The 15,000-nt window shown below is 48.5% G+C and overlaps 1 protein-coding gene across 5 annotated transcripts in view; it reads right to left on the reverse strand.

Annotated features, from left to right (window-relative positions):
* Positions 1-15,000, reverse strand: part of vps13b (vacuolar protein sorting 13 homolog B) — a 331,160-nt gene that overhangs the window by 120,292 nt on the left and 195,868 nt on the right. For all 5 annotated transcript variants that reach the window (XM_030370003.1, XM_030370004.1, XM_030370002.1 and 2 more), the window contains exons 32-34: positions 7,728-7,931; positions 3,247-3,373; positions 1,516-1,659 (exon numbers count right to left, since the gene is read on the reverse strand). In XM_030370003.1, the coding sequence (XP_030225863.1) occupies positions 1,516-1,659; positions 3,247-3,373; positions 7,728-7,931 (475 nt within the window). The remainder of the gene's footprint in view (positions 1-1,515; positions 1,660-3,246; positions 3,374-7,727; positions 7,932-15,000) is intronic.

The following is a 15,000-nucleotide window of genomic DNA, read 5'->3' on the forward strand; positions in this document are numbered from 1 at the left end:
GCTTTTGATGCAAGCGCAGTGCCCTTGATGTGGATTTATTCCTCCGCCTCATGTCCACTGTGCTCCTTCAGTAACAACAACATGACTCTCCACTCCTGAGTCCCGGGGCCAGACCTCCGCCCAGCAGCCTCTCTCTGTCAGCTGACACATCGGGGCTGCCGCACGCACCGCCCCAACAGCGGATGGCAGTAAAAGTCACTGTCATCAGACACACACACCCACACAGACACACATAACCCCTCCCACCATCCTTTTCGCTCCCTTCTGCGTCGCCTTTCATTCTCTCCTGCCATCACCATCACCCCCCCCCCCCCCTACACACACACACTCACAAACACTTCACTAACACCACCAGCGCCCCCGCTGCCGCCACCGTCCCCCCGCAGCTGGTAAATATTTTTATATTGCGTTGCATTAGAAAGCTTTATCCTGGAGGGTCAGACGGGGCAAATGGCGCCGGAGAGCTCCCTCCGCTGTAAACAACCTGGAAACAAGGACTCAGAGCTCTCTGCTCCGTAAACAACTGGGAGACGAGGACTCAGAGAGCTCCCTGCTCCGTAACAACAGGGACCAGGACTCAGAGAGCGCCCTGCTCCTTAACAACAGGGACCAGGACTCAGAGTCCCTGCTCCTTAACAACAGGGACCAGGACTCTGAGTCCCTGCTCCTTAACAACAGGGACTAGGACTCAGAGAGCGCCCTGGTCCTTAACAACAGGGACCAGGACTCTGAGTCCCTGCTCCTTAACAACAGGGACCAGGACTCTGAGTCTCTGCTCCTTAACAACAGGGACCAGGACTCTGAGTCCCTGCTCCTTAACAACAGGGACCAGGACTCTGAGTCCCTGCTCCTTAACAACAGGGATCAGGACTCTGAGTCCCTGCTCCTTAACAACAGGGACCAGGACTCTGAGTCTCTGCTCCTTAACAACAGGGACCAGGACTCTGAGTCTCTGCTCCTTAACAACAGGGACCAGGACTCTGAGTCCCTGCTCCTTAACAACAGGGACCAGGACTCAGAGAGCGCCCTGCTCCTTAACAACAGGGACCAGGACTCTGAGTCCCTGCTCCTTAACAACAGGGACCAGGACTCTGAGTCCCTGCTCCTTAACAACAGGGACCAGGACTCTGAGTCCCTGCTCCTTAACAACAGGGACCAGGACTCTGAGTCCCTGCTCCTTAACAACAGGGACCAGGACTCAGAATCACTGCTCCGCATACAACTGAGAGACTAGGACAATGACAGCTGAGGGGTAGAGCACAGTAAACTCACACCGCAAGGAGGGCCGCAAGGAGGGCCGAAAGGAGGGCCGAAAGGAAGGAAGGAGGCGTTTGGAGCGTGGGTCTTGTTTTGGGGTGTTCAAGACACAAATTGAATTTGACAGTGATGTTCGCTTCGCGTGCGCAACTTCTTAAAACCTATTTATGTAAACACACAACCAGAAACACGCATCGCACACCCATGCATTGCACAAACACTGTTTTTGTTTGTGTGTGTGCCTGTGCGTGTGTGTACCTCTGCACTCTTCTCTGGGACGTCCAGTCCCACCATGTGGTCCAGCAGGAGTTGCTGAAGGAGCTGCACCTGAGCCACACTAAGGTAGAAGTCCAGGCTGCCGCTCACGTTCACCTCCAGGGAATGACCACACACCACCGCCTCCTTGGGGAGGGAGGGAGAGGGGGGAGAGACACAGAGAGAGAGTGAGGAGGAAGGAGCATGAACACAAACATGCAAAAGGAAGAATCATTTTTCTCCATTATTTAATTATTTATTTTTCTTCTCCCCTTCCTTGTCATCTTATTTAATTTTCTACGGCCAGAAAGAAAAGTAGCCGCAGAACCACACACGTCTGGCTGTGTGTGCTCATATACACCATGTAAGGAACCAGGAAATGACCATATATACTGTATGTATGGCAGTGGCATTATGCTTACCGCATATCCGCTAGCAATATAGAACTGATAATAGTACTTTTATTATTATATTATAAGAAGGGACTCATTGAACCACTGTTTTTTGCTTGTGATAAACCCTGAATGTGATACCCATGATTAAGGAAAAAAAGATTACTTATTTATTATTATTATTGTATTATAGTTAAGGTAAAAAAATGGTATAATTATATATAATTGTATACATGTTTATATAGATAGATGGCTACTGATATTAAATAAGTAGCCCTCAGAGTATTCTAAGAATGTCTCACATTCCATGAGCATGACCTTACATGCTTAACCAAACAGGCAAGCATCCCCAAACAGGGACCCACTGCAGCAGAGCAGTAAGAGTGCATCCATGTGCTGGGATTCTTTTCACGTCTGTTGGGTAGTGTGAATGTGGTGATCATATTCCAGATCCCACTGTGGTCCGAATTCTACCATAAACCCTCCTCCTCCCTGTATTGCTGTTACTGGCTCGGAATACACACATCTCACAAATTATAAAGCACTGTGTGTGTGCGTGTGCGTGTCGTGGTTTTGTGTGTGTGTGTGTGTGTGTGTGTGTGTGTGTGTGTGTGTGTGTGTGTGTGTGTGTGTGTGTGTGTGTGTTTGTGTGTGTGTGGTGGTTGTGTGTGTGTGTGTGTGCGCGTCTGTGTGTGCGCACGCGTCATTGTATGCGAGGTAGTGCGGACGTCAGTGGGCGGACTATGGATTAGCTGTTAGCCATTGTCATGGGGCGCGTTAGCCTGGATGGATGAGGCATCAAAGAGGCAGGAAGTCTGTGCGAGCTGTGCCAGAAAACATCAGCTGTACAAGCAGAGGGCTTTCAACTCAGTGGGTCAGAAGCCTCCATTACATAGTGGACAGATCCCTGCTCCGGCCTAATGAGGGAAGTCACTGGATGCTGAGACACAAATAACACAGGCCATGTCGGATTCGTCCGACCCCTCATAAAAAATCATGTGTATTTTTAGGATGAAAGAAAATACTCATAAAAGAAGGGACTGGGGAAGGAAACAGTTCAAATCAGGGTCAATGTTGGGGATCAAAATAAACCCACGACATGCCGGTGCAATAAACGGGAAAAAATATTAATGATTATATATCTGAAAAACACCGATTTCTTGCCTTTTTCAATTTTAGCTCAGACGTTTTGTTTTATACGTTTGTATTAACAAGATTAATCTATGAACACGACATTTGATTCTAGAGCAACACATTAATATGCCAGTGAACTGGGCAGACTGACAGGAAGTCATTCCCACAGGGAGGCAGGGGGGAAGACAGAGAGACAAGACATACTGACCTCGGCAGGGCCGCTGTCCAGGGAGACAGGCCTGCTAAAGATGATGGCCGGAGCCGCTGTCACTCGCACCGAGAAGTCTGTCAGGATGGGGGTGAGGATGGCTCGCCGCTCCTGGTGCCTCTTGATGCTGGGGGGGGGGGGGGGGGGGGGACACACACACACACACACACACACACTGTGACGACTCTTCACAATAAGAGCGCTAGGAGAATCCTTGCGATCCCTTACAGTCTCTATGGCCATCATCGAAAATGATTGATGTATTATCATTTCACAACTCCTCAATTTCCATGACCCGTGGTGTTTCCAAAGCTCGTCTCACAAGCAGTAAGAAAACAAACAAACATGCGGGACTGCTTTTTCAGTTAAATACCACCAACTAATCACTTGCTACGGATTCGAACTGAAACATTTTCCGCCCGAACCGTCCCATCTGCGTCCGCATGCAGGACAAGTCAGCACAACCCTGGTGGATTCCCACAAACCTTCACAACACAACTATTGTTATGGTAAATCTGACAAGCAGACACACAATTTCAAGCCAGCCCTGGGCCCGCTCAAATTCAAACCAGTAGTGTAACAAGTCCAAATAACAAACTTCAACATGGATTTTCACTCAGAGTACCGCATAGAGTGAAATGTTTCCATTCCTGGACCTTGGTACATTTCTGCTCCAACACATTTGGGTCTGGAAGCTCGCAGTGTGTCTGCACTGAGAGGGAGTGAGATGGTATTTGACAAGCCTCGATTAGGAACACCCCTTAATTGCATACACAAGCCGAAAGCGGCGACCTTCTCACATCAACTCTCTCCATTTCACTAATGTTCATTCCCACAATCAAGTCATATTTGTGGGAACATTTGTTAGCGGCAAAGCAAATATACACGTGGGCTTTATAAGGTGGTGTTAATTGCCACATCTGCTGCTATTAAAACAATCAAGCGACAGGGCTTCCAATATTTACAGTTGGCCGGGATTAGAAAAGACTCGGTTTCTAGGTGGCCTGTAGTACTGTATTTAACACAGAACCAATATCATATTCGCTTCTGCTACGCAAACGTGCATTACCGCTGCCCTCGAGGGATTATTCCCCGACACATTTCACTTGTGAGAAAGCGTTTTGAGGGAAACGCTGCAATAAAATGAACTGGTACGGGCAAATTGGTGTTGGCTAATCTCCTCCCAGACGCAGTGAAACACTGAGTGTCCCGTTGCAGGGGACAGGTGCTATCATTCACCAGCCAGGCAGGGAGGCCCACAGCTCCGCTTACCCCGATACGGGGGGCCTACGCCTGGTCGGGTGGCCAGCAAAGAGCCCCTCTGTGAAATCGAGGTGGGAGAATTAGGCCGGTTTATTTTTCAATTGTGTTTTCAATTGTGTGTGTGTGTGTGTGTGTGTGTGGGTGTCTACATATATGCGTGTGTATGTTTGTGTGCATTTGTGCTTGCGTAAGTGATTCATGCATCCGTCTCGGAGTGCATGACACCAAGAGTAACTCCCTATTCTTTAACCACTCCAGGGCGAGCACATTCTCTGAATAGGTGTATGGTAGACAACAAAGGAGCGAGAGAAGCAGTTTGAAACAGCTAATCCTTCATAGTCCGCAGCACAGTGGCCAGCATGGACCGGGAACTAGAGGGAGAGAGAGGGAGGGGGAGAGAGAGAGAGAGAGATAGCGGGAGAGAGCAAGAGAGAGGATATGGAGAGAGCACGAGCAGGACGAGAGGGAGGACGAGAAGAAGAGAGAGCGATCTAAAGTGCATGGGGTGATGTAGGAAGAGGGGGGGGAGACCTCCCCTGGTGTGCAACAGGAGGGAAAAGGATGGGGTGGGATCGTAGCTCCCTGACACGACTCCTTTCTAGCCTGGAAGCAGCCGCTCTGATGAGGACAGATCCTGTCAGCGGACCTGGGAGCAGGAATTTCCTCACCAAAACCTCAGGAAGCCCGCCCAGAGCTGCGGCGGGATCCGCAGCTACTGCAAGTCAACCCTCACCCTTCCCCATTCCAACACCTCCCGCCCTCCCTCCAACCCTCGCGCCCAGTCCATTCGCTTGCGAGCATGATCACTCACAAGCATGAACAGTGAACTTCACAAAATGAGGCAGTCACCTCACAACTGCTTGCGGACAGAGAAGCGTGGATTTGACCGTCCCACAACCTCCTCATGTGTTGGACTGTGTTAGACCAGGCGGCAGTGGTTCAGGAGGTAGAGCAGGGTTGACTGGCAACCGTAAGGTCGCTAGTTTGATCCTTGGCTTCTTCTAGCCCGTCGAGGTGTCCCTGAGCAAGGCTGTTGCCTTGTATGGTTGATACCCAAGTCGCTGTTTAAAGGTGTGTATGAATGGGTGAATGGTACACAATAATTGTAAAGCGCTTTGAGTGGCCACTGGTTAGGAAAGCGCTATTTAAATGGAGTCCATTTACCAATTCCCTGAATAGACAAAGGATGATGAGATGATCTGTTTGACGGCTGCTTCAGGTCAGTCTCCTGAGTTTAAAGGAAGGTAGGGCAGCAGCAACAGGGATATCCCTGCCATTCAGAAGCATACACACACTCTGTCTAGTGCTGACAAACACATCAAGTCCATTTGGTGGTGAATAAAGGGAAGAACCGGCCATTCTGAGTGCAGCTGAACCGGTTCTCTGGCCCTGGGAATTGTTTTGGCAAGTCACATAATGGGCAGAAAACATAATAAAAACACCAAAACCTAAAAAAAAACCTGCAGCAGTAAAGGCTTTTGGTCTAGAACTGCAGGTCAATCCAGTAGGAATCCATCATAGAGCCAACAGACGAATACAAATCCAGACACAACCATATCTGGAGAGAGCATGCTCAAAATACCGTTTTACATCTTAAAGAATGGCTTCCGTGTGAGCCAATAGTCTCACTTCATTGACCTTTCAGTAACAGGCCCTGGAAGCCTGGAAATACAGTGAGAGAGTGAGAGAGAGAGAGAGAGAGAGAGAGAGAGAGAGAGAGAGAGAGAGAGAGAGAGAGAGAGAGAGAGAGAGAGAGAGAGAGAGAGAGAGAGAGAGAGAAATTGTTAGAAAAAAAAGATTGAGGAAGACAGGCGAACAGAAAAACAACAAAAGAAAGAAAATTGAGACAGAGATAGCCAGAGACAGGGAGGAAAAAGGGAGCCTTGTCTGTCTGACTGACATAAACCAGGGAGAAGGGGAACATAATGTGGGAACCCCAGGCCCAGGTTGGTTCAGCAGACACCCTGAAGCCTACTGGAGCACACTGCAAGAAACCAGAGCAGGTCCTAGTCTGCTACCAAGAAGCTGTGTGGTACTGCAGAACCGAGAGAGGTAAACAAGGGGAACAGAGGAGGGTTTTATCCAATAGCAAATACAAAAACAGAGAGGCCTCATAGACCATAAGCCCAAAGACTTCAAGGTAAGGACCAATGAGAACGGGTGGACTGGGGAGCCCTAGTGAGCGATGAGGGGATCGTATGGGAGCAGGATCTCCAGTTTAATGAGGCCTGAATGCTTGTAATAATAACGGGTCTTAAAGCAGGACTGAAGGACCTCCAGAGACTCCTCCAGAAGCAGGAGCGGGGCTCCACAGACTGATCCCACTGTGAGGAGAGGGCCTCTCTGTGAGGCAGCCATGATCTCACCACAAGGCCAGGCCGGATTCCATTTGTTTTGTGCACGGATGTGTGTGAATGTGACATCTACTTTTTACAGCCCGAGTGTTTGGTCTCGATCGCTCAGAGCGCTGGTCTTCCACGGGCTTCTTTCTAACCTCTATGAGTACGGGGAGCCGATGTGGACCACTAGCCTGTGATTGTGTGAGTGTTGGGCCTGATCCTCTCCAAACATGAGAAGAAGCTAGGCAGCAGGGCCAAACGGGCCGTTACACTCATGCTTGTTTTAGCTCCCGGCGCCGTAAAAAAAATGACAGGGTTGGTAATTACGACCGTGTATGTCGAGGAGGCTTCATGAGAACGAAGGAGAAGAACTCGCCACTACCGCTTCTCCTACAGCAAGACGAGCAGAGCTTCAGATAGGAAATGCGTTCAATGATACAGGTACACTACCGTTCAAAAGTTTAGGGTCACTTAGAAATGTCCTTATTTTAGTTTTTATCATACATTTATCAGAAATACAGTTAATACATTGCTAGTTAATATTAGTTAATATTCTTGCTGGAAATGGCTTTTTCATGGAATATCTAGATAGGTGTACAGAGATCCATTTCAAGCAACCATCATCCTGTGTTCTAATGTTACATTGTTTAGCTAATCGTGCTGAAAGGCTCATTGATGATTAGAATGCCTTTGTGCAATTATGCTAGCAAAGTTGAATAAACGTGTGAGTTTTCGTGAAGAACAGGAAATTTTCTGGGTGACCCCAACTTTTGAACGGTAGTGTACCATCTATGCAGACCCTTCTGTGTTACAACTAGAACAAAATAAACTAAGCGTTATACTCTGCCCTTATTGGTTGTCATGGTGCCTGGTCCTCACCTGCTGGCCATGTTCCACTCCAGCGCGGGGTTCTGGGAGTTCCTCTCCGTCTCGGCGGCTGCCCCGCCCTTTGTGCCTTCCTTCTCCGGCTTGAGCTGCTCCCACTGGGCCGTGCCGATGTTGATGGACTGGAGGTCCAGCTGGTACTGGCGGTCCTCCACCTCGGATCCAGGGTCTCGCAGGATGCCCAGGTTCAACGCCAGCCTGCCGGGTGAGAGGGAGGGGGGGGCAGAAGGGACGGTTAGGGTTAGGCGGTGTTGGGACATGTTGTTAAACTGTAACTCTCGTCACTAGAACACACTCACCAGGGCTCACGAGTACAAAGACAAAGAAGGGGTGATCGCACGCGAAACGATGATCAAGCAAAACAAAGCCAGAACAATCATTTCAATTATCTTAGACGAGAATGTCATATCCAAGGCCAAATCCAGTGGACGTTGATTCATTTGAAGTCGCGTCATTTGGTGACATAAGGGAAGGCGCGTTGCTGTAAATAAACTTCTCCCAATGGAAAGAAAACTGTTTCCATTCGCTTGGTGGCAATGGCGGGTGTGTGTCCGTGTATGTCCATTTGCGTGCAAGAGACCGTGCTTGGCAGAACAACTGGGGGGGTGGCCGGGGGGGAAACCGATTCCAAAGCCACATCGTACATGCAGTTAACAATGTCTTTAAAACATGTCCAATAATAATAACGACGACCCCGGCTGTATAAAACCCGATACGTGTTCTTGATTTGAGCAGCGGCGCTGGGTCAAGACTATCCTTATTAGAGCCTGTTACCGAGCCCTGTACTGCGGTCCCAACAGTAGACCAGGAAGTCAGTTAGAGGGAACCAGGGGAGCCGCGCTGGCAGCCGGCCTCCGTCATTTCAGCTTCCTTTCCGGTCTCAGGCCGGTCTGATGCCTGATCATGGTAGCTGCGCGCATGTTATCCAGAACGGGCTGTAGGGCTCAATTTAACCCCCAGGGATACACTCACGTATCCAGAGCGCTCACAAATAACCCACGGGGCCTAGTGGAGCGAGATCCTTGAAACGGGGCCTAATTGAGAGCATGCCAGCTTATCATTAGGAGCCGGCATTGTTTGAACCTCTGGCCGGACGGCGTGGAGGTCCGGAGGCCCGGGGGATACGCGGGGGCCCCCTTGCAGGGGCGTGCAGGTCCGTAACGCAGTGGAAGAGATTGGAGAGATACGTCCGCAGCCCCCGCAGGCGCGTTCCTCTGCAGTCGCGGCGCTACGGCGAAGCGAGCAAAATGCTGGCCCAGTCCGTGCCAAGAAACAATGATGTCATCTATTTTGCCTCGAGAGACAAGAACCTGACGAAATCCGAGCGCAAAAAAAAAGAAGGGAGTAATCAAAATCCGACATCTGCATATGACATCAGGGGCCTTCGCTTCATTATGATATGTTTATTTGTGCTAGTGAATTCAAATGAGAGCTTAAACGGCATAAATAAAGGCTTAAAATGGCTACAGATGTACTGACAGCATGAGTGGTTTTATTTGTTTCGGCAACGTCAATGGCAATTTTCACAGAGCGATCTCGCGCGCTTCAGCTACACTGGTAAGGCCGAGACCAGAGCCTGATGTTATGACAATGAGCGCAAACTACCAAAACAACGGCAATGGGAGATCTGAGGTGCATAACTGAGCTGAGCCGGCTTTGTTGACATACAAACAAGTGAAACAGATCCTTAATCAAAATTTGGAACCGCATTTATCAACAGAACACGATCCCACGTCAAGCGGCCGACCCTGTAACGTTTGGGTGGGATGTGTCAGTCATTAGGGCCTCTTGTAACACTACCTCCATCACTGTTTCTTTTTCGCATTAAACAAACCGCAGTTACCTCATGCACTTCTCTCGAATTATCTCTTAACCTCAGCTTATTTAGGGGGACGCGCTCAGTCATAATCAACATGGTGGGGGAGGGGGGGGGTGCACATGCTAAAGTCGCCGAGTGGCTGCATGTTGGGAGGGGGGGAGCTCCAGTGACATAAATAACTACGATAAACATTTGTCTTGGTCATGCAGCCAGTGGAAACTGCTGTGATTTAATATCAAAAGACATACTTCAGCCAATCGCAGGAAACAGGGGGAGCTTCATTTCTCACAAATGAGGAATTTTGGACGTTCCCCTTGGGGTGGATAATAATTGGAACCAGATTCTGTTGTACATGTCGGGCAGGCGAGGAAGGGGGGGGGAAGGAAAAATGCTGTTGGTTTGGAGATTCTGGATTGGTCGTGTGAGGACCACACCGCTCAGGCCGGGGGGAACCGGGAGAGTGGCCTGGGACCGGCTGCTCCACCGAACCGGATAACAGTACATAGAAGCGGTCAGGTTGAGAACCCCCCTCTGCTATGTCTCAGGTGCCATTCTCAGGCGCCTGCTGTGGCCTTCTGGGAAATATGGTGGAGGAACAAGTCAGGAATGACATATACTCTCACAGATGGGGGGCGAGAGAGAGAGAGAGATTTTGTTCTCTCGAACATGAGTTGTTAGATTCGTCCTTGTTCCTCAGCCAAGTCTTTTTTTAATTGCAGGGAAAGACCACAAAAACAGTATTTTTACGAGCAAATTCTGCAATTTATGTGTTAAAAAAATGTATCAAACGCTCCAGCCGTAAGAAAATCCTGTTTCATGGTGATCATGGCTATTATTTCAAAACACATTCGGAATTCTCCTCCTGACAAAGTTGAAACTCAGTCCGAGTTGTGAAAAACCACCGGGACAATCTTTGCATACTCTCCATCGACTCTCAAAGCGTTAATCTAATTTTAAACTTGGAGTTGGAGGACGGTGAACAAAATAATATTGAAATTGCCAAGGGGGTGGTTGTCTGCAGAATGTAGGAGCTGGAAGCAGAGCTGTTAGGGGATGCTATATCATGGGAGAGAACTACATTTCTAATTCGGTCAAACAAGATAAAGACCTATACACAATGGGACGATTACACATTCTGGTCTCAGCCCAGTACGTCTTCGGTGTTTGCATGAATGGGACATGTTCATATACATCTTGAATTATTATGACTATTAAGTATTGAATTGAATGTATTGGAAATATCAACAGTTAAAAAAATTCAATGAACAGTCTTCCTGGACACATTGTCGATATAAATATACACACAGACACATACGCACATACAGACACACACACACATGCAGAATGGATATTAAAGGCCTGTTGCACAGAAGGAAAGAATAAATAACTAAGCGTGCTTGCAGAAAGTTAAAAAGGGGGATTTTTCGAAGGCTTTAATTTCCACACAGAGCTTTTCAAGGTTAACTGTGGTTCAAGGTCATAAAACGAACCGCAGCGGGATCCGGAGCGGCGCTAAGGGGCTGAGAGAGCTGCTGGGTTCAGCCCCCTCCCGAGGTGCTTCTGTGGGGCAGGGTGCATTATCGTGGCCCCTGGCTCTAGGGTCTCTCTCTCTCTCTCTCTCTCTCTCTCTCTCTCTCTCTCTCTCTCTCTCTCTCTCTCTCTCTCTCTCTCTCTCTCTCTCTCTCTCTCTCTCTCTCTCCCTTAACTCTCCCTCACCCTTGTCCCCCACTCAGCCTCCCGCTGCCCCCCCTCTGGGCCACAGGGGCAGGAAGCACCGGGGCAATACCAAGCCTACGGCTTCTGGATCTCGTCACTCTGAAATCCGCAACCTGAACCCGCAACCTCGGACCCCTGTTTTTCACTCCGTTTCCCCTAACAATCACATGCAATACACGTCTGCTTACATGCTCCACAGCGACCCACGTGTTGGTGGACATGTGTGTGTGTGTGTGTGTGTGTGTTTAGTTGTGTTTGTGTGTATGTGTTTGCATAGGCGTGTGTGTGTATACGTGAGCCAGGGCTCTCTGTTTCTGCTCTTCTGTTGGAGCATACATACGAGTAGAGTAGAAGTTTCAGTGCGATCTCAGTCCTAATTCGAGGGAGTCAAGCTAAATTAGCTCTGTACACAGACGTGCTGTGTACTGCGAGATTCTGCGCTCTCTGCTCGAAACGGGGCCCAACTACTGTATATTTAAATGGCAAGAACACAAACCCGATGAAATGCTAACGGTGCACGACTATTTTATTCTGCGGTGTCATTTTTGGCACCGGAGCTTTTATGTATCCACTAAAGCTGAAATAGTAAAAAAAAAATAAAGAGCAAAGTGGACACCAGCTCTCCTACTGGGGTCCCGTACCCACACTGTGAACCATGCAAAATGTAATATTCTACTGAGGTTGGAGGAGCATTTTTCTCCTCGAATTAGCACCCCGCAGCTCCATTTGTGTTTTGGAGACCAACGGCCCTGATGGATTTAATCAGTCCCAGGAGGCCTGTATGCATGCGTTCGTATGTGCGGGTGTGCGTGCGTGTGCGGGGGGGATTCGTACACATTATGATTCATGAAAAGGGCAATTACTTAGTAAGTTAAGCGGCCCTACTGACGGTGGTCCAGCCCCGATTGCCAAAAAAACTCTGCAACTTCTGAGGGGTGGATTTATGACCCCAGTCAAGTCCAATTGCTCCTAATTTGCATCTTCCAATTATAGCAATTAGGGCTTGGAATTAGAATGCTGAGCAGCCCTCCAAGCGTGAGGAGGGAAATGATGTCGTGGAACATGGCAGATCAGCAAAAAGAGGAAAAAAAAAAAGGTTAAGTCACTCAAGAGATTTTTTTTCTCTTCAGGCAGCTGCTACTAAAATGAGTTCTGATGATGGAAGCATTTCAACACAAGCCGCAAGTGAATCAGGCAAAAACTGCAAAAAAGCCACAACAAATTTCTATATTTATGACACAAAGGGGAACGGGGAGTACGGTTGTAAAAGTAAAGTACCGTTGCATTTCTGTGCAGTCCCCGCTATGTTTATGGAGAGCGTGCAGCGGGCCCGGGCAGTTACCCATGGCCACGGGGGTAAGGTGTACATTACAAAGAAGCAAAGCAAAACAATGAATACATCTCCAACCACTGCCATCCCTCCCTGCTGTTCCCAACGGATGCTTGCTCGCTAAAGGTATTCAAACACGAGCATCGGGGCTCGACGACTGGATGTTTCCCCCTCGGACAGGCCTGAATGGGACGGGGGAACCACGACCCCTGGACGCAGATGTCAAGGCGCTATGCTTCCATCCCATACCACCCACCAGAGGACAGCGGCGCGAGAAGCAAGCGGTGCCGGTGAAGAAAGGGGCCCACTGTTTACAGTGACGCGGTGTATATACTAAAAGTCAGTGTTTGCACTTAGATTTCAACATCTTAATTGCAGGAGTCATTTATCTCTCCCCTGCAGTTTACATGTCAAGGGAAGCTACGCTGTTATAAACACCGCCGGTGCGATGCGGCCGTCGGCAACGTAGAGGAAGCTGGCTAACGTGTGTGTGTGTGTGTGTGTGTGTGTGTGTGTGTGTGTGTGTGTGTGTGTGTGTGTGTGTGTGTGTGTGTGTGTGTGTGTGTGTGTGTGTGTGTGTGTGTGTGTGTGTGTGTGCATGTATGTGCGCGCCACCACGCAGAAGACGTCAGTCGTGCCTGGTTACAGTTGATGGGCTCATCCTGCTGGGGCCTGCCTGCAACAGGGATGCTGGCATCGCGTCTTCCTGTTTGTAAAGCTGCCGTCGTACACATCGAGAAGATGATGGATGGAACTCCGTCGTGGGGTTTATTTTGATTGGACGTTTGATGGTGTTTTGAGGATTTTTTTCATTCAGATTCCAATTCAATCCCCATGATACTTTGTCTCAACCTCACACGATGTCGGCATAGACAACAAACCAAGGATCCCAAATGACTATCCTGAATTACTAAATACATTGAATTGCATATTGATGTTCGTCTTAAGTATTTCATTGTGCTGAACGGCCACGTGGTGTTGCACTGCAAAGTGTATCAAACACCCACGTAGGAATTAACCCTAATACTCACCATTTGGTCTGCAATATGTTCCTGAGCATTGACCAGCAGTTGATGGGATGTATTTCAGCTCAATACTTGTTTGTATGTCGTTTACACAAACACCTCCAACCAAATCCCCTAAGAAACACCACTTGCACAGAACTGTATGAGTCTGTTTTGCTTGGACTAAACATACCCTTAAACATCACAACCATGGAAAAATATAACACACACACACACACACACACACACACACACACACACACACACACACACACACACACACACACACACACACACACACACACACACACACACACACACACACACACACACAATATCCTATCTGGCTGCTGTTTGCAGGTAGCTCTAAACACAGAGCATTCCTGGCTAATGGGGACAGTAATTCATCCTTTGAAAAGACACCGACGTGGAGCTGGTTCCCCTGGATCTGGAGGTCCATCTGCTCTGGATCCGGCAGGACATGTGCCTTGGATTCCCCACCAAGCTAGTAGGACCCACACACACACAAACAAACACACAGCAGTACTGTGTGTTTGTGTTTTGTGTGTGTTGCGGTTACACACAAACATGTATGTGCATATGTAGGATTGTGCGTATGTAGATGTGTGTGTGTGTGTGTTTGTGTGTAACAGCACTTAACAATGCTACACTCTTTCTCCTCGGAACCGAGTGGGCCGGCGCTAGTGAAATCACTTCCTCTGTTAGCACTAACATGTTGGACATGCTTCCTCCCTACCCTGAGAGGCAACATAGAGCTGCTTTTATAAAACATGTCAGCTGGGTGTTTTAGGAGCCCGTCTCTGATGCCGAGGTGCTAAGGGAATGCTTGGTTGACTTCCTCCGACCTTGATTCAAACCAGATCCACGTCCCAACCCGGGTAATTCTGCAATGACGTAATGCCTGCGCCATTTTAATTTGAGCGGCCTTATCTTTAATTAATCACTAAACACATGCATGAAAAAGATTATTCGTAACTGGCTGCAGTTGGGAATGTGGCAGGGATGGCCAGCCCTGATCTGGCCTTCATATACAATCCCTCCCATCACACTAAAGTACAACAGACACATGCCTCAATGCTACTTTAACACTAATTAAAGGAAAATAATCGTTCTTTCCCCTCAAAAGAAGAGTGTAGATCAAAAAGCTTTCGGCGGGTCTCTGGCTTATGCACAAGGCCTTCTCAATGGTCCGGCTGAAAAACATCACAAGCTGGGCTACAAAATAATAATAAAAACCACTTGGGAATATTTTTTTTTGTTGTACAGCTGATGCAGTTTAAAGTGGATTGACGCATGTTATCAGAGAAAACAGTAATTGCACAGCTGTGCTTCACATGTTGCTGGGCCATTGCTACGGTTTTAGTTCACTCAAAGTAA

The sequence above is a fragment of the Gadus morhua genome, chromosome 11 (genome assembly GCF_902167405.1).
Source record: "Gadus morhua chromosome 11, gadMor3.0, whole genome shotgun sequence".
In the NCBI taxonomy this organism is placed as follows: Eukaryota; Metazoa; Chordata; class Actinopteri; order Gadiformes; family Gadidae; genus Gadus; species Gadus morhua.